This window comes from Delphinapterus leucas, chromosome 12 (genome assembly GCF_059928025.1).
Source record: "Delphinapterus leucas isolate spDelLeu-1000000601 "Yukka" chromosome 12, BTC_Dleu_Yukka2, whole genome shotgun sequence".
In the NCBI taxonomy this organism is placed as follows: Eukaryota; Metazoa; Chordata; class Mammalia; order Artiodactyla; family Monodontidae; genus Delphinapterus; species Delphinapterus leucas.
Window position 1 is genome coordinate 42,887,065 of NC_143140.1, and position 20,820 is coordinate 42,907,884.

A 20,820-nucleotide genomic window follows, 5' to 3' on the forward strand; every position below is an offset into this window, starting at 1 on the left:
TCACACATACTTATCAGAATAAGTCTTTGTGCAGAGAGAAAATTTTAGAATACTTTTCACTGAAAGTAGTTGGAAGAGGTGTCAGAGAGATCCTAGAAATACATACACACCCACACACGTTTTCCCAGGCAGTGTGGAAATAACTACTTAGGCTATGAATTAGGGCAGACATTGTTTCATTCACCTATACATGCCCAGCGTAGCAGGTATTCACTACCATTTTGCTCCTTAAGGAATTGAGCACTACAAGAGAGTAACTAAAATTTTTAAATGTACAACTGTTTTCCTCATGACAAATAATCAAGTTTGAATAAGTACCACTGAGGTATAAAAGTAAAAACAGCATTAGCAATAGTTATTGACTATTGCCAAACTCTAGTGAAATGGAGGGTAATTCCAGTTACATGAAAAAAAAGTCTGGAAATAAGATAGTGGTGAATGTACTTAATGCTACTGAAGCGTACACTTTTAAATGGTTAAAATGGTAAATTTTACGTTATGTATATTTTACCACAATAAGAAACTCTCAAAAACAAAAATGTAGTGCAATGGAAAAACCTAATACCAAGATCTCAACTTTAAATAACCTTCCTTATTTTTTCTGTGTGACCACTACCTCTCATTCATTCAACAAATATTTACTGAGTTCATGCTATTTACTTCTCTTCTAGGCACCTGGGCAAAAAGAAAGACTGATAAATCTAATGAAATAGCATCAAAAATAAATAAACAAAGAAAAAGTGAAAGTATTGGAAAGTGAAATGTTTGGCCATTGAGCATACATATTTTAACTCTTTGTGCTTTGCTGGTCTTTGATTTATCAGTGCTGGCACTGGACTAAATTGCCATGACCAGTAAGTTTACTTAGATACAAGGTACACATTTGGAAGCTTATGGCTGAATGACTTAAAAGGGCCACATGAAGCTAGTCATCCACTGTTAAGTACCTTTTGAGAATCATTCCCAGTCATGATATAAGATTGGGTATTAAAAGTCAAAGCAGGGACTTCCCGGTGGTCCAGTGGTTAAGAATCCGCCTTCCAATGCAGGGGACGCGGGTTCGATCCCTGGTGGGGTAACTAAGATCCCACATGCTGCGGGCAACTAAGCCCACGTGCCACAACTGGAGAGCCCGCCCACCACAACTACTGAGCCCGCGAGCTCTGGAGCCCACGCACCACAACTAGAGAGCCCACATGCCACAACGAAGACCCAGCACAGCCAAAAAAAAAAAAAAAAGTCAAAACAAAGTTTTGTGAGATGAAGAAAGACTTCAAAGACAAACATAACCATTATTCCAAAAATACAATATTCTGAGAATAATCAGAAATACTTTTACCTATTTCCTCCCCTAGGTCTGTGTATAATTCCTTCTCTAAGTACTTTCTGGGAAATTTGGGTTATTAAAAAGAATAGATACAGAGAAGTCAAAAGAAAAAAAGGAAACACACGGGGGAAAAGGTCTTCAGGGAATGAATAATAATTTTTAGCTCGAAAGTGAATTAGGATAGAATATAAAGTTTATGTCATGTTTTAAGTTCAAAACCAATAAAACTGTGACATTTCATCATCTCAGAAAAACCCTATTCAATAAGAAAATATCATTTTCACAGAATAGTAATAATAGCATCGGGCTTCCTTGGTGGTTCGAGCCCTGGTCCGGGAAGATCCCACATGCCGCGGAGCAACTAAGCCAGTGCACCCAAAGTACTGAGCCTGTGCTTTAGAGCCCGCGAACCACAACTACTGAGCCCATGTGCCACAACTACTGAAGCCCACGCACCTAGAGCCCATGCTCTGCAACAAGAGAAGCCACCGCAGTGTGAAGCCTGTGCACCACAATGAAGAGTAGCCCCTGCTCGCCTCAACTACAGAAAGCCCACATGCAGCAATGAAGACCCAACACAGCCAAAAAAAAAAAAGAATAAATAAAATTAATTTTTAAAAATATTTTTTAAAAAATAACAATAATAGCATCTAATATTTATTTCTGATTTCTATGTGCCAGGCACTGGGCTAACCATTTTTACACATCAGCTGATTTCCCACTATATTACAAAACACAGGTTATCACCATATTCAAATAAGGAAATCAAGGTCCAGAAATACTACATTTATTGGCACAAGATCATAGCAGAAAAAGGGACAGAGCTAGGATTCGCATTCAGTGGAATGTGCCAAAGGCCAAACTCTTAGCCACTCTACTACACTACTATTGCTCTATAGTAAGCAACTTAATTTAATTAGAAAGCAAGTTTTAAAGAAATTACTACATACATTAGGTCTATCCAAACATTCCCCACATTTAGGGACCCTAAATGTAATTTTCTTCTTGTCAACTAAACATAAGAACATGAAAATATTTCATCTATATTTTATTAATATTACAGCCCCAAAGAGAAGACATACATGGCTTACAAAAAGGACGAATCAGAAACTATGGTCTATGTGCTTCATCATATTACCTGCCATAAATTTGCAGAATAAGCACCTCAACTAATGATTCCACACCAAATCTGTTTTTCAGATATGAAACTAAATAAACAACTCAGAATAAGGGACTATAAAGAAAAGAAATAAATCTAAAATACAATGTTTTAATGCTAAATCTTGCTGCAAAGATTAGGCCTAAAAAACTAGGGCCTCATCATACTTGTCGTAAAATCACAATGACACTAAGTTCATCTCAGAGCAAAGAATCAAAGGTTACAGAATTAAAGTAGGAAGTCCCATATTCCTAAATAATTTCAAATACACTGAATGTGTCTGAGGAGCCCATCACATAGGTGAATATCTGCAGTTCTCTAGCATCACTGCAGCCCACCCCCACTTGCCTCTCATACAGTCATCCTTCTTATTCAATGGAGATTTGCTGCTGGTTTGGTTGGATACAATAGGAAACTACAATTAATAAGACACTCTCTCCTTATAGGAGAATTTAAACATTGGGAAAGAAAAATTTTTCAGGAAATAAAAGCAACTGAACAGAGCATTCAAAAACTGAAATCCCACCTTCACTTGGATGTAAGTCTTTATTAAGTTAAAGAACTCTCAGGTATATCTTATACAAATGAGGTGGTAACCATTGCCATTTAGCGTATCAAATGACAATTCAGTAGGTAGCAAACATCATTTCAATGATGTTTTTATTTGCATTACATGGTTAAATAAGAGCTTTTTAGTTACCAAGTCTTAATCTTTTAAAAGGGCTGAAAACAAAGTTACTATAAACAAACAGATTATAAGTTAAGATTTAACACACCATGATTTCTAGACTTTGTTTTTAATGACCAATAACTTTTAAGAGTTGGAAACTCAAATAGGGTTAGCAAATTTTAACTTTTCCAACACGGACTTGTATTTTTTTTAAGTTCATCTACTAGCATGATTTTATAAAAGGAAATTTTAACTCAAGAAAGGTAGACTAAAGGATGATCCTTAAATTGAATAAATTTAGTTTTATTTTATACAAAGAACTGAGGAAAACTTCCTTGAGGCCAGCACTAGTCCTTGAGACAAGCATTTGAGAACCAACTGTTCAGAGGAAAGAATGCTAGGCTGAGTCAGGTTCCACTCAAGATCCTACCACTCATTAACTGCTAACATAAACAAAAACCCTGAATTTCAATTTCCTCTTCTATGAAAAGGGAATATCCAACCACCCTAGCTCACAGGGCTAGTATAGGAATCAAAGGATAAAATGCACTGAAGTAGTCTGAAAATGTGACAACTCACAGAAAAAGTCATCTAGACTGTACAACTTACCATCAGCTGACTGGGTAAACAATGCATAATCAGGATTGACTATCTCATTAGACAGAATATCAAACCACTCACGCACAACACCTTGACCCTGAGTTCAAGAAAATAAGATTAAGTATCAACAGAAATATATCGTGAAATTTATTTCTAAATAATAATAACATTAAAATTATATTAAATTTCTTCCATTATCAATTAAATATTAAACTTTACTGAAGGGCATTTCAATCTTTTAGAGACAGTGATCTTAACAACACTTATTTTTATACCCACCATGCCTTCTTCCCCATGGAACCGTACAGCAATTCCTTGCTTTAGCTTTGCACAATTTGCTTTTGACACAACTTCACAGCTACTCCTAAAAATAGAATCTAAATATGTAGCATTGGTTAATTTTACATATTAAAATTTACAATAACTAGTATTTTGTGCCTCACACACACACCACTTTGTTAAACATACCTCTGTGAACTAGCAGGATATCATTTTCATTCACTGGCCTGTGCACCATGTCTGAATCTGGCTGTCCTGAATGCAAATGTTCATAGAACCATTCACAGCGATCTTTAAATGGCTACCCCAACAAATAACAGTGAAATATGTTAGCAGTATTTCAGTCACTTAACTGTCAGATTTACTTAACTAGCATGCTAAATGCCCTTTCTACAAATAATCATTCTTAGACCTTTATTTATAATAAGTAGTTCTAGATAAGGTTCTGACATTGCATCCACTATTCACAAAAAGGCAGATGTGAGCTGAAACACTTTGACTACCTAGAGAGCATATTTCTTTTAATTCCCTATATTATCAACAGAAAAGACCTGATAAATTAAAAGAATTCAATATCAGACATACAATTGAACACACTCTCAATTTCTTTTAAACCCAAGAAGGCTTGTAAGAATGAATTTCCACATCCAGAAAAATTATGTTGCATGTTCATTTAATTTTCTATGAAAATAATCTTTATGGCTAATTGTAATTTCCATCCTCTGAATATATGCAGCAACTAGAAAGGAATTTGTTATCCTTTTTTCTTCCCTTCCTCCACCCTAAAAACTGAAGAATAAGATCTCGTGAACAGTAAATAAAGTCTCTACCTTTTGTTCTTCTGCCAGATATGCAAACTGTAAGTGATTTGTAACTTTATTCATCAGAAAGTATTATTGAGTACCTAGGATGTGTAAAATGTAAAAATTTCATTGCTGAAAACTGTTTAATACACTTAAAGAGATGAGAATAACATTGGAACAATATAACACATAATGATATCAAGTTCTAAACAGTGAAGTACAGGCCACAGTGCACTAAGAATTCAGAGACTGTGCAGATAAGTGGAGTACAAAGGCTTCATGAGGTCCTGGTCTGAACCAGGACTTAAAGATGGGTAGGTCTTGCTCAAGAAAAGAAAGCACACCAGGCTAAGGGAGACAAGGAAAAAGGCTCAGAAGGAGAAACTGTCTCCGCGGAAGATGCAATGAAGGCGCCGGCATAACCCTACACATATTGAAAGAAGGAAGTTTTTGTAAGTAAATCAAGGACATAATTATGGATCTTTCGAATCAAGTAAAAGACACAGTGGCCACTGAAGATACTTGGCCAGAGGAATAGCATGGTAAATGCACTCATTAAAATGAGAGTAGTACCAGGATAAAGGGAGGCCATCTAGGCAGCAGTTGAAATAATACGTATAGACTGATACGGTCCTGGTCATGGTAGGAAAGAAGAACAATGAAGTAAATCTGAAAGACACTACTCCTCTGAATAAAGAAGAAAAGTAAAAGAAGATCTCTAGGGGCAGAACTTAAAATCAGAAACAGCTTAGAGGGGGAACCCCAGCACCACCACCGTCTACCCCACTCCTAGAAGGCACTGGTGGAAGACAACGAATGAGGTTTTATATGTTCTGAATTTAAGGTTACTTAGAATATAACTACGAAGAGCTTAGAAATAAATACTAGAACGTTCTGCAGCTGAGACATTAGAAAGAGAGTCATGAACAAAGCTGAAATGGGAGACAAGGTAATGTCCCTTGTTCAAGAGATTAAAGATACAGGGACAAACACCAAGAACAGAGAAGTTTATGATCACAGGTCAGGACTGAGAATTTGCTTATTAGCAAATGATACACACAGCTAGAAAAGTCAAAGGAGAACCAGGGTGGTGCAATACCACAAAAGCCAGAAGTTTCAAGAGATAAATACGATTCATGTCCAACACCACAAAGAGGTTCTCTCTCATGCAATTTTTAGGATACGAGTAAATTTCTTCATCTGAGCTAAACTAAACATTTGTTTTCTTCAAAAGACTTAAACATCTTTTTATTAATTCTTAATAAAAATATTTTTATGAAAATAACTGGTGCAAGATTAATTTTTGCCTTTTAATGTCTGTTCTTTCAATAAGAAAAGAGTAAATGCTCCCTTTTCCAAAGTTAAATGTATAATTTTGTCCATACTTCTAGCAGTTTTCCACATTTTGAATAAAATGCTGCTGTTGTTATATGCATTACTGGTCATATAAATAAAATATTTCATTTTTAGTAAACAGGCTAGAATGTTAAGTGCTTGAAATTTTAATGCTGATTATTCCTAAAACTTAGGTAAAAGAGGAGAGAAAAAATATTACACAGAATTAATGTATTTAAATATGGGCTTTGAAGTTTGATAAACATGGTTTGAAATCCTAGATCTGCCACTACTAGGTTTGTGATCTTAGGGGAATTACAAGTCCTCTCAGAACTTTAGTTTTCCTACCGGTAAAATGGGGAAAATAATACCACTTCAAGGGCTAATTCTGAGGATTAAATGAAATAATGCAAATACAGAACAAAATAATAATAATCATAAATTAACTAACGTTTATTAAAGCATCTATAAGCCAGGTACTGTTTTAAGCACTTTACATGCATTTTCACATTTAATCCTCACAACACTCTGAGAAAAAGGGACTTTTATCATCTCCATTTCACAGAAGAGAAAAATGCAGCACCAAGAGGTTAAGTAATTTGTGCAAATACTCAACTCCCAGAACGCTAATAGATGTTGTTCTTATCACTCACAACAACGTAAAAATTATTGCGAATAAGTATTTTAAATGACAGTAAACTTATCTGCCATTATAAGATATTAAATATTAAATTCTATCCTTCATATAGAAAATGTGGACCATTTGAAAATAAATACAAGTGGCAATTTTTTTAAAGTAATTCGAATGTAACATTAAAAGATACAAAATGCTACCTTCAAAAGCTAGTAAGTTATCTGTTAAGATCAAAACATCCACACACACATCCATATACCTACAAAGCCAAAGAGCACATTTCTGTACGTAAACTTTCTGAGTACCTGCATTTCCATAAAATAATTCACAAAACAGGACTGATTACAGAGGCTCTTCTTAATAGTATTTGTACAGCAATACAAAATGTCTCTCCCTTTAACTAGCAGGCCACCTGAAAACCACCAACAGAAGAAGAAGTCAATCCCTTAGCAGAGGTAGTTGTTTTTGTTTTTACTTTTTAAAATTGCCTCCAAGTTACAGAAAATTTCTTAGTATAGTACAATGGTGGGGGTTTTTTCCCCTAAGGTGAAAGTAAACTGCTAACATGAATAGTACAATGGGGTGTTTTTTTTCCCCTAAGGTGAAAGTAAATTGCTAACAGGATGTCCAGTTACCCCTAAATACTTCAGTGTGTATTTCCTACAAACAAGAGAATTCTCCTCCACAAGCAGTTTACAATCATCAAAATCAGGAAATTGACACTGATATATTACTATATCTAATCTTCAGACCCCATTTCAAGTTTTGCCGGGATCCATTTAACGTCCTATATAGCATAATGACTCATGAACTGCGTTCAGTTGTCCGCTTTCATTCTGGCACAGCTGTTCAGTGTTTTCTTAATTTTCATGGCCTACATTTAAAGATTGCAGGTCAGTTATATTGTAGAATGTCTCTCAGAGTTAGTCTGATGATTTCTCATGATTAAATTCAGGGTATGCATCTTTGACAGGAATATCAAAGAAGTGACACCATATTCTCAGTGCATCCTATCAGCTGGCACACTGGTATGTCTGCTGTGAACACTGCCAAGCTTCTCCACTGTAAAGTTCCTTTTTAATCTTTGTAATTAGTTAGTATTCTAAGAGGAGATACTTTGAGACTATAAAAATATTCCACCCTTCATCAAACTTTCCATTTATTCATTAATTCTTTCACTATAGACTTACAGGTTCCGATTTTATTTGCAATATTTTGCCATCATTATTTATTTTGATGTTCAACTTGTTCCAGATTTGGCCAGTAGAATCCATTCAAGTTGGTTCTCAACCGTTTTGACATAACCTCATAATTCTCTGCACAACTTTCTGGCACAATAAGACGATCCAGGCTCATCTTGTACTTTCTCTGAATTAGCCATTTCTCCAACAGGCCCTCGTTCATTGAGAATGGTATTCAGAGACCAAGAAATGGATGCCAGGTTTGCTGTATCTATCTAACCACATAGGAAACTATAAGTTCACAGTGATATCTCCAATTCCAATCCAATAGTACATGATTCATCGTTTTCCTCCATTTTTGAACTTTCTCCAACAGTGAGACACATTATCTTTACTATACTGACTTATTCAATCAACTGCCCCACCTCATATATAATCAATCTTCTGTCACTGACACGGACCATTCACTGCATAGATACCCTATGCCCCACTCAAGCTTTGTCAAATTACTCTGAGCAACTGTCACCACCCTGCACACTGGACATCCTCCATATACCGTGCCAACTCACATACTCCGTGCTGAGCTCCTCTTCTACACAAACACCCTCCTTAGCATGTCCAAGCCCCTCACTGGGCCACCACTATGCATGTGGACACCCGCACTGGTCAGGCAACAAAACCCCCTCTGTGGGTCAAAAAGGTGGATAGCTAACGCAGATGCTTTTGCAGGAATGGAAGAGGGAAAATGAAGTGAAAAGCAGAGACAGTATTAAATATAGCAAACTACCTCTTTCAAAAACTAAAAGCTTCTTTCACCTATAATCTCATTTACCCTAGAATGGAGTAATTTAGTGTAGATTAAGAAAATGAACTTAAGAACCAGATGGACTTTTAAATTTTGGTTCCCCCACTTAGTAGCTGAATGACTTAAACAAGTTGCTTAACCTCTCCGGCTTCAGTAAAAGAGTACCTATCTCACATGATTGTTACAAAAATAAAATAATCTATGTGAAAAAATGTATGGAACCTGACACAAAGTTAGCATTAAATAAATGCAAGTTATTACTACTACCTTATCTTTTACATCATCATTATTAAACAGATGCCAAAGGAGACCTACATACATGTGTATAATTTTATAAAGATTAGCTCTTAGCTTTCTTTAATTTCTAAAAGGATCAGTGTCCCTGAAGACAATTTAAAATATCTATAGCCTTTATCTTATGACTACTAACCAAACCATTACCTCCAGTCTAGCCTACATTTCAGACAAATTATTTCCTAAAACTTTGCAGGATCATGTCATTCTCCTAAAATTATTAGTGGCTCCTGACAGCCTAGCAAATGGAGAGTCTGCAATCTGGCAATCAATGTTCCATACAGTATAACCCTAATCTACCTTCCCAGAATTACATCTCATTCCTCACCTACACAAAATTTCTGCTTTAACCCACTGTATTTTAATACACTTTTCCATCTATATGTCCTGACCCATATCTTGGCTAGAATGTTCATCTTCCCCATTTACTCCTTTCAAAATTTTGCATGTTTTTTAGATTAAAATCCACCTCCTCTTCGAAATCTCCCTTGACTACAGCAGCCAAAAGCAAGCTCTTCCTCCCTTAAACTCCTAAAGAATCAGGTCATACTGTAATTACTGTATTTTACGGGTACGTTTATTATCTCCCGTACGTTTATTATCTCCCGTGCTAGACTGAATTAAGATCCCCTTGGAGACAGAACATATCCTTTCTATCTCCAAAACAACTACCATTTATTGAACATATATACAAGTCACTATTTAAAACTTATTATTCACCATGGAGGTTTTATGAGGTTGGTGTCATTATCTCTGTTTTACAGATGAAGAACCCAAGGCTCAAAGATGTTAGAAATATGCCCAAAGTCACATAGCTGCTAAGTAGCAAAACAAGCTTTTCCCAAGCATGTTTCATGAAACATGAGATATATGGAATGAACCTTCATCAGGGAAAGCTCTCAGGTCAATTAAGTTTGGAAGACTAACAAAGCTGAATTATTATTTTTACCAAAGGGCTTCTCAAAGCCTTTAGCAAGCTGGTGATATGCTTTATTAATCTCCAACAGGGCATGTGTTATATTTCCCAAATGTATTTGGGGATAAAATCCCCAAGGACCATCAGCCTTATAGGACTAGTGTTCCATTTCAGCAATGTGGCAACACGTTGTCTTTGCACATAGTAGGCACTCAATGCACATTTCTTAAAGTTACTCCTCATACAAAAGTTACATACTAATGTAACTCCATATACTAAAGTAAAGAATAAGGTAATGTCACTCCACTTACAGCAGGTGGTCTCAAGTATAATAATTACTGAACAGTATTCAAATTAGCTGAACAGTATTCATTAGACATTCTAAAAACAAGATTAAAAAAAGCACTACCTGTGCTTTTATGATATGCATGAATCTTGACATCAGTTCAGGACATTCAAGGAGGAAGTGAAAGTGGTCAAATATAATCTTGGGATTCCTAAAAGAAAAACACATTGTTTACATGGATGGGAAGGATGAGTAGCATTAAGTGACATGCAAATTTAGATATACAGATATTGAAACAGAATAAAAATACATATTAATCCACACCTACTATACTTGTACTTGTCATTGAGCATTTTTTGAATAGTAACAGAAGTAATATTTTTTCTGTTGAGATAAAAACTGTAAGAAAAGAAAGAAAAGGCTACAATAGTAATCCATGAAACCAAGAAAGCTTTACCTGTTAACAAAGCATTTTAAAACTTCATCATGTTTGCAGACAAATTCAATGAAACGGGGTGAAGTCATTCTGTGGGGGGTAAAAAACAATCAGAACACACAGACCAAAGTTGGTGATATGGCAAATGTGACTATGCGTTGAATTGGACTGGCTTCTACACACACAAAAAATGGGGTTTGGATTGTCTTTATGGAATCTGAGGCATGCCTAGTCAATTTATAATAACTTTTCATTAACAGATGATATAAACAAGTGACTTTTTAAAAACCCTGAAATTTTAAGCATCTCTGTCTATATGTTTCCAATACATGGTTAAATGATCCTATAGAAAGTGACATTCACCATCCTACATGTTAATAACATAAATGATGCTTAAAACTCAAATATTCTGTACTAATTCCAGATCAGTTCAATGAGTATCCTAAAGATCAGAAAACAACCAAAAACAGCAAAGTATTGTTATTTCTGCAATTATTAAAAAAATTATAGCTTTTCTTCATCTATCAGAAAAGGAAATAATAAGCATGTAGCGTAAGCCCAGATAACTGGGTTTTCTCTACTCTGTAATGCAAGTGCCTGACTTAAGGTTTGACTGGTGAAGTATCCACTTCAAAGATGGCTATCTCCAATAAACACAATGCCAGGCCCACAACTAGATAAAGAGCCAGGATGCCTCCCACTGAGTCTCCTTTGTTTCAGAGATCTTGGTTAATTTTGATAACTGACCATTTGGGCTACTTGTTTTTTTCTCTTCTCATGCTTTATACTCCCACTCTTACGTTTAAATTCACCAATAGTGAGCCCTCGAAACCCTAGTCCCCTGCCCTCGACCCCAGGCTTGTGTGTGCTCTTTCCCTCTTTATCTCTCTCTCCCCCCACTCCCCCATGATGACCTGGCTGTGTGGCCCCAGGTGTGCCATGTAATTTCCAGGTCCTATAAGTAAAAAAACTTTTTTCCCCCTAAGTTTCCAATGGTTATTGCTGAAGGACATCCTGTAATCATACGAAGAATCACAAGGGCCAGTCCGGCCACGACACTGGTTATTGATAGGTGGAGACTGGCACACAGAACAACTGGTATACTCAGCAGGACTGCATGACTGCCCTGCAGGGAACCAAGAGGAATGCCCTCTGGCTGCAGCTTGCTTACCACCACCTAACTCAGGTAAGTAACATCATCTGGGAAAGGAGCACCACTTGCTGGGGATCTGCCTTGCAGCAACGTGCTTTTGCGTACTGCCTCTGTCATGTGTTGCCTGAGACATCCAACCCAAAAGGTCACAGCTGCCAACAATCTCCTCAGAGCAGTATGATCAAGGCCATATATGGTCTAATGAGACAATGAGGCCACTGATTATAAAGGCCTTGAATGACTATTAATGTGTGTGAGGATCCTCTTCGCCTCAAGGCCAAGGAGAGCTAAGGAAACTGAATTGGACAGCAAGGCTATTACCACAACCCAAGGAAAGGCTCTGGGCTAAAGGCACGAGAAGATTCCGTAGGTGAGGAGGGGAGACCTCTGTCTGTAACCACGGTGTCAGTATGTTGTGCCTAGACTAAGTGTCCTAACCTAGCAGAGTACAATAGCCTCACAGTGGAAACCAGTGGCACCACCTGAGGGAAAATACACCAGAGGCCTATGGTCTGTGTCACCACTTCACTCACTACTGTCACTCTTTGTCCACTAACCCAATGGGATATCGGGTCCAATCCGTGGTATTACACTACTGAAAAAGGAAGCGCCAGTGCTTCCTAAGAACACTGAGGAGGTACACCGGCTCTTCGATAAACGCAAAACCCCTTGGTCGCTACCTGGGCATTATTCAATGCTATGCATACTAACATGCCAAGAATCTGATATTATCGGGTTGGCCAAAAACTTCGTTCGGTTAATGAATACGTTGTTCAATAACGTTCTTGGTGAAAATGAAAAATGTGTCTTCTATTTTTACTTAAAACCGAACGAACTTTTTGGCCAATCCAATACATTTCAAAAGCCTGGGAGCTTTTCCCAAAGAGCCTGAGTATCTGGTGCTAACAGAGGCAGACCACAATCCTGGAGTATTCTCTTGGGACCCCTTGAAAGGAAAGCAGCCATCTACAAAGGGGCTAACAGTGACGTCATCTAAAATTTTCCAGTAACAACACATAAGATTAAGGTAATAGGAAAAAAACAAGAAGTAGAAACTGAGTTCAAAAACCACTCCTTAATTCAAAATTCAAACCCTTCTCAAAGATTTTATGCAACAGGAAGAGGAGAAGGGAGCAGACTACTGCAGGTTTTCTTGTTTGTTTAGAATGAGCTCTAAATTGTTGCGACCACCAAAATGCATCAACTGGTCAGTATCTCTAAACACCCTAAAATCCATAACTTTCTTACAGATCCATCTGGACTACAAGCTTGTTTCCTCCAAGAGATCACAGATGCTGAGCCCCTTTCCGCTTTCCCCTGAACGGGGCAGAACTAAGAAAAACGCCTCACAAGGCGTCCCTGCCACCAAGGCAAAAGCTGAGAGGGTTAGCAAGGCCTCTAAGTGAGGAAAAAAAACGGATATGAGAAGGCAAAAGCACCCAGAGCCACAAATATTCATACCAGGGCACCTCCTCTCCTCACTTGGATATTTAATGCCTGGCACCATGCCGACTCTTCCATACTGCTAAGGCTCACTGTGAATGGAAAACATTACGATGAGGCCCATCTCCTGCTGTGCAAAACTGGCATGGTCCAATGGATTTATCATTTCCATGACCACAGTGACCCAAGTGACCCCCTCTTCATTTCCAACCCTGGAGAAGCCCCATTTGACCCTGAGTCCAGGGAATTCGTTTTACAGGACACTCCCCCTAATTACAGGTTGGCCCTACTACATTTTATTGGGACTGCCAAAACCATCCAAAAGGCACTAAAAATCCTAGGAGGAAACTCACATTCTTTCTCTGTCCCTTAAGATGTAAGTCTTACCATGTTTTTGAAATACAAATACCCTAGGAGGTAACTAAAACTCTGCCCACAATCACCTGAGCCTGAAGGGAAAAGAGAAAGGGAAAGAGGCCTTTTAAAATATAAACTGTTGTAAAACCTCTTACCCCAAATCTAGTCCACACCCTCCTTAAGAAAACATGTCAAAGACAAATACAAATCTTAAGTCTTCTCCACAAATATTTGTAAAAAGCTTTAACCGCTGGAGCAGGTAACCTTAACTTGTTCCATCTGCCAGACACAATTTGGACTCAAAGGTAGTCTGTAAACTAGTAAGTTGTATATTGTTGTACCTGATCCACAGCTAAAATTTTAGAACGGAAGCTATAGGGTCTCTGTGTCTGGCTGCATGTTTATGTATGTCTATACAGATGTATGTTATGTGCAAGTGATTTTTTTTTCTCTCTACCTCTGGATGGTATTGACAAAATTAATTTGTAAAAGAGCTGTATTTAATTGGCTTAAAAATAAATACTATGAATTAAGTATTCCTAAAACTCAGTAATAAACTAACCCTAACGTTTTTCAAGTTCATGTGATCTGGGATAATCTTCTGTAAATAAAAGGTAGTTTAAACTTGTTGGTTTAATTTAAAAAGGCATATCTCAGATTTATCAACATTAGATATAATGCAGACATGCAGCTTTTATTCTACTTGGGTTTACAATTCAAATAAGTTCATATTATCTAGGTTACACAATTTGTTAGCAAGAAAAATAGCTTGGGATGACGGCCAATTTTGTCTAATGCCTAATGAGACTTTCATGAGTAAGACATAATTGTTAAGAACAAGTGATTTAAACAGATGTAAGTGGAGTAAAGTTTAGGTGAACTTTTCAGCAATAGCTATGTTTCATGGTACGTCTACTTAAAAAGTTTCCCAAATCTCTTTGGTAACTTAAAAACTTCAGAGTTTTGCTAAGTTAAATTAAATGATGGAAAATTTACTGAATATCTAGGTCATTTCCAAATAAGGTAAGATATTGAAACATTAATTACTAAACATAGGTTTATCCACTTTTGGCTTTCTATTACAGAGGAACTAACGATAAATTTGGTTCTCTTAGTAAACATGTCTTGTACCACACTGAAAAATTATACTATAAGGAAGCACTCTTGTGGATATCAGATTCTAGTCCTGTTAACTGCCTTTGAGGTTTTCTTTTTCTACCTGTAAACTGTACTGGATGCTGAATTTTCATTTCCTCCAATATCCAGCTACAATTCTCCAAATTAATGTTTCCAATTTTTCTCCCACCCTTCTCACTTGGAATCACTGAGAACTAAAACTGCTCCTTTTCCAAATCCATACAATATAAAGTAGGACAACTTGATGTAAAATTCAGAGAAACAACAACAGCTCATATATGGACAATCTTTGTGCCTGTTGCTATATGGGCCACTCAGAAAAATCACCAGATACATTCAGACTGCAAACCAGGAAAATCTAGCAGATTGCCTCCACTTTATCCACTTCAAAGAGGCATCCGTTTCCAAGATGGCTATCTCGAATAAACATAATGCCAGGCCCACAACGAGATAAAGACCCACCCCTCCATCTCCAAGCTCCTTTGTTTTAGAGATCTTGGTTGATTTCAATAACTGACCATTTGAGCCACTTGTGTTTTCTCTTCTCATGCTTCAAATTCCCACTCTCATGTTTTAAATTCACCAATAAAGAGTGAGCTTTCAAAACCCTAGGCCTCTACCTTCAACTCCAATAAAAAGAGAACCCCAGGCCCTCGAGCTTTCTTTCTACTGGCAACCTTGCTGTGTGGCCCCAGGTGTGTCATGTAATTTCCACGTCCTGTAAGTAATAAACCTTTTTTTTTTTTTTTTCAAAGTTTCCTGATGGTTATTGCTGAAGGGTGTCTTGCAATCATAATAAGAACCACAAGGGCTGCTCCAGCCACAACATTGGTTATTGATAGGCAGAGATCAGCACACAAAACAAGCAGAAACCTTCTTACCCTGGAGGCATCTGACAAGAACAGCACATGTAAAAAGCTTGAATGACAGCACTTAGCCGGTTAGCTGTCATAGAAATAACATCCTGGCAGTCTGCACTGGCTTCCTGTTTCCCTCCAAGAGCATCTGGTTTAGATTCCCCTGTGCCAGTGGATAGATTTTCATAGCTCCCAGGTCCTGGAGGTTCAAATGCAGGAATGGAAGTACCATCTTGATCTTGGCCTTTTTGTTTCAGTAAAATAGAAGTGATATCCGTTGAGTCCTTTTTGTTTTTCATTAATTCTGTAGCTATTAAAACTAGCCATTCATCTAATGAGTGCCAAAGCAATTCAAGAGGCTAAGAAAAAAAGAAAAGTGTTTTTTTAAAACATCATTCTTAAACTGCAAGATAAAAAACCCACTCAGACAAGTATTATAGAAGAGAATATTTACTCTAGATACTTTTATTTTCCCAAGTTTATGTGTCAGCAATGCCTAAAGGTAAGTAACAAAAACATAAACCTCATATAAATGACAATTTCTTCATTTATAGCAAAAACTTAATTTGCACTTATTTATTCCTTAGAATAAAAAAAGGAAAATTAAACTCTAACAAAAAAATGCATAAGCAATATTTCTTTTAAAATTTTTCAAATATATTAGTTTTAAACCATACATTACTTTTATGAATACAATCCCCCTAACCTTTACTGTATTAATGTGTCAACTATTTTTAATTATGTTGTTTTTCAATTAAAAAAATGAGAATTCATAAAGAGCTTAATAAACTTAGTTTACTGCACTCTTCTTTACATGGAATCTCTGAGATTTTGAAAATTTATGATGAGAAACTTTAAAATATGACGTGATATTTACATACACACACACACACACACATACATATAGAGGCATACCCAACCACACACGAATCCATCTCTAATAACTAGAAACTATCAAATATTGGTTAGCAAATCCATAATTCAAAGTAAAGATTAACAGCTTAATAAAAAAGGAATACATAGGAGTAAACAGTTTCTTAATTCAATACTATTTTAAATATTCCTTTTGAGAATAATAAAATGTCTTTTGTAAATTAAAAGCAAATGAAATTTTATCTTTAAGATATTATGTGATCACAAATGCTATAACAGGACTAAGTACTACAGAAAAATGAAATATATATATATCATCTCTAGTAAACAGTAATTTTTAACACAAGGAGAAATACAAATGCCCAACTACTATTAAAAGACATGCTACTGGGGATCTAATGTACAGCATTGTCACTATAGTTATCAATACTGTATTGTACACTTGAAAGGTGCTATGAGAATAAAGCTTTAATGTTCTCACCACAGCAACAGCAACAAAGTGGTAATTATGTGAGGTGAAGGATGTGTTACCTAACCTTACTAAACATTTTGCAAAATATACTTGTATCAAATCATCACACTGTATACCTTAAAGTTACTCAACCCTATGTAACAGTTACAGCTCAGTAAAGCTGGGGGGAAGAAAGACCTGCCAGAACATTTTTTAATCCCAAATAAAGATGAACAGTGAAGGCACAGGGGAGCAGGGGGGATAGTGGTTTAATGGTCTTCCATTCCTACACTATTCTAAATATTCCTATTGAGAGTGATAAATTGTCTTTCTACAAATGAATAAAAAGTTAATCTTACTTTTTGATTCTTATATGATCACAGAGCACTACAAACTAGACCACATGCTTCTGAAAAACCCACCCTAAATATTTCAACTAAAAGAAATAATCTTACTTTTAAAGACCACTATGTAAAGAGATTATACAACCATATTTGGAACTTTAGGAAATGTTTAAATAACCTGTTCTGCCAAGCAATTCTTTACAATTATTATCTAATAAATATCCCTGCTGTTATCGTCAGCCTTTCTTCAGATTTCCAGAACACTCTATTTGAGAATAATCTACTTATTGAATTTGCAAACAATTAAATCACCCCTAAGTCTTCACTTAAAAATTAAACCAAAAAGCAAGAAGGAAAAAACCCTACCACCATCAACAAAAAACCAGTTTACTCATTCAACAAATATTTAGTTAGTACAGCCTAGGTCAACAGGTAAGCAAAGTGAGAAACTAATTTCTGAGAAACCCTTTCTGAGGTTGAAATAAGCACCCTTCTCCTGCACAAAGAAGGCTTTTCCATGGTTAGTCACAGCAGTTGGATGCCTAACTTCTTAAAGGGTCCCTGAACTGCTTAAAAGAAGGGCAAGAAGCACCAGCTGCCATCAACACTGACATGGTACCTTCACTGAAAATGTCTTAATTTTAATCATGATCCAAGTTTGGGTCTATAGTCTCTCTTCATGAGAAAAACATTAAACCCTGCTATAAAAGATGAAAAGAACTTCTTATGTCAGCAAAACTATTTAGCTTTCATCAAAAAATGAACTTCCAAAAAAGAAAGGTGGTGATGAAAAACTGCTTGAAACAAAAGGAAAAAGGAATAACTGGCCTCTAAGTGAGAAGGACTAAAACCCAGAAAATCCTCACACTAGATAGAGATGAAGGCTAAGGCTGGAAGTGATACCTGCTCCTCACGTGCATGAGAGTGCTGAGCCTGAACTACGATCATCCTATTCTCAAATACTGACAACCTGCAAAAATTAAAGGTGAATTCTGAATCATTCCAGAAATAATATCCAAAAACAGCCAGATCTGTGTAAAAATGATAGCGACAATAAAGATACCAAGAAAAGCTAGAAAGAGTTTTCAATAAAGTAGCACAGCAAAGAATTAAAAGAGAATGAGGGAAAAAAAGAAGTAGTAAATCATCTTGGGCTTTTCTTTAGTTTTCTCTTTTTCCCACTGTTTATTTATTCATTCACACATGCACTAAAACTAAATCCCAACCTTAAAACATTTTTACCTAGGGAGTTGTCCCTTTGAAGACTTGTTCAGAAAATTCATTCCTCAATAACAAAAAGAATACTGTGAAAATAACTTTAATTTCTAACTGTAGTAGCAGTCACAGACAGAAAGGGTTAAAATTAATTTAAAAAATTAAAAATTAACAATTGCAAACCATATCTATGAGGCTTTTTTATACTCATACATCATAATGATAAAAAACATCAATACAAAGTACCGTACATATTAACTGTTACAGAAAAATGAGTCAATGACTATGGAAAATATTAGGCTGCTTGGCACTATGGAAGTATTACTTCATTTCATATTATTGAGTGATCTTCACCACAGAATTATATTCTGCCTATAACAACGATTTGACAAGCATACATGATTTTCAAAACATTTCAAGTTAACAAGTCAAAGCTATAATATATAATCCCAAACTTGTTGGACAATTTAAAAAATCTCAAGATCCATGTGTCAAATGGAAAGCATTTTACTAACAAACTTATTAATAGCATCTTGAAATTCTCTGTTAATCAGACTGTTCTCAACTCGATAATGTCAAATGCCACGATCCAAAAGATAAGATCTTAAAGTTAAAAGTTTCTCAATCTTTCTTGGCTTCCAAATTTCCAATTATAATTCTATGAAACCGTTAATAGTCACAGCTTACTACTCACAAAAAAGGAGCATATCAAGATTCAAGAAGCCTAAACTCTCTTCCCCATGCTCACCCTACTTCTATAAACAGAACTACTTTCTCCTTCAGATGTTCCAAAGTTCACAAGCCTCTAGATAAAAATCTCTTAACACTGAAAGAAGGGCTAAGTGTTAAGATTAACTTAAAGGACTTCTAAGATAAATCAGGAAACTAATAACAGGATGTTAAACAAACCTACTACAAACACATGGCCTATAAACCCACTCATTCTTAATGGAAAACCCATTAGCTAACCCCAACAATAAAGTGACATAGTAACTAGTTAATGAAATAGAAAGTAGGGATCAATTGCTACCATAGACAAAACGTGGTAAAAATTAAAATGGTATTTCCAATCTAAAATTGCAGCAACTCACCAGATGGTTCAGATTTTTACAACTTCAATCATCCCAAAATGAAAAGACCTTAAATACATGGATGACAGTGTAGTTTCTATTTTTATCCATGTAAGTGGGAGGGCAGATCATTTTGCCATCCTCCAAAGAGTCCACATTTAATTCATAAAATTAGATAGAAAGAGATTAATCAGTTCCTTAAGAGTAACACTTGTTAATGTTTTAAAAAACTGGCTGCGTTTGTAACAAAAATGTTTTACCAAAGTGAAAGGTCAAAATTTAAGAGAAAATAAGTGCTCAGAGACAAAGGCAGTTGTCAATGATACAGGGGAAAAAAAAAAAACCTTAAAAAGAGAAATAAAGATACTAACAAATGAAATAAAAGAGAAGGAAAGAACTTTATATATTATATATATCATTGATATATAACAATGAAAACAAAGAGTCTGGATTACATAAAAGAAAAGCTAAAAGAAAAGCAATAATATCCTTTTCTACTCTGTTTTATCTGTACTGACGGTCTAGATAGAAAAATAACATTTAAATCGAGCACTAAACGCCTATAAAGAGGTTACTTAGCACATAAGTATTTTCTGATATCATTAGCAACAGGTGGCAAATTGAAATTTTAACAAAAAATAAGACAATAATAAATATAATATATACTCAATTTGTCAATAGTGACCATATCTATACCTGGTTTGATTTTCATTCATCATTACAGATGAGTAGAAGGACAAGTAGAAAAATCAATCAGGAGAAGTTTCAGTAACAAACTGCATGAGTCATATTAGAACACATTAAGAACAACTTCCTGTAATATGAATGTTTGAGCAGTGAAACTCACTTAAAACAGCACTAACAAAACAGAGGATCAATAATTCAAATTCAAATTTTACAAAGACAGGAAGCTATCACTTCTAACTAGTATTAAAGGAAGTGGTACGTTGAAAAGCTAAAATCTGAATTACAAGAAGATGCATAACTTCCTTCTTCCAGGAGATGGCACAATAGGGGAAAAAAAAAAGAAGGAAGAAAAAGACACGTATACACACACACACACACACTCGCATGCACAACTGCGGGGGGAGGGAGAAGCATGCACATATGTGGCTGAACACTCCTGCACCAATGTAAAAAAAAAAAAAGAGCCTGAAGCAGACGAACAGATGCACAGAAACGGATACATACCTAT

General features: G+C 35.9%; 1 protein-coding gene across 7 annotated transcripts in view; it reads right to left on the reverse strand.

Annotated features, from left to right (window-relative positions):
* The window catches only part of HACE1 (HECT domain and ankyrin repeat containing E3 ubiquitin protein ligase 1), a 95,752-nt gene that overhangs the window by 26,540 nt on the left and 48,392 nt on the right, over positions 1-20,820 (reverse strand). For all 7 annotated transcript variants that reach the window (XM_089921893.1, XM_089921891.1, XM_022553357.3 and 4 more), the window contains 6 exons: positions 15,697-16,031; positions 10,747-10,815; positions 10,413-10,500; positions 4,225-4,336; positions 4,036-4,133; positions 3,766-3,853 (listed from right to left, as the gene is read on the reverse strand). In XM_089921893.1, coding sequence (XP_089778019.1) covers positions 3,766-3,853; positions 4,036-4,133; positions 4,225-4,336; positions 10,413-10,500; positions 10,747-10,815; positions 15,697-16,031 — 790 coding nt within the window. The remainder of the gene's footprint in view (positions 1-3,765; positions 3,854-4,035; positions 4,134-4,224; positions 4,337-10,412; positions 10,501-10,746; positions 10,816-15,696; positions 16,032-20,820) is intronic.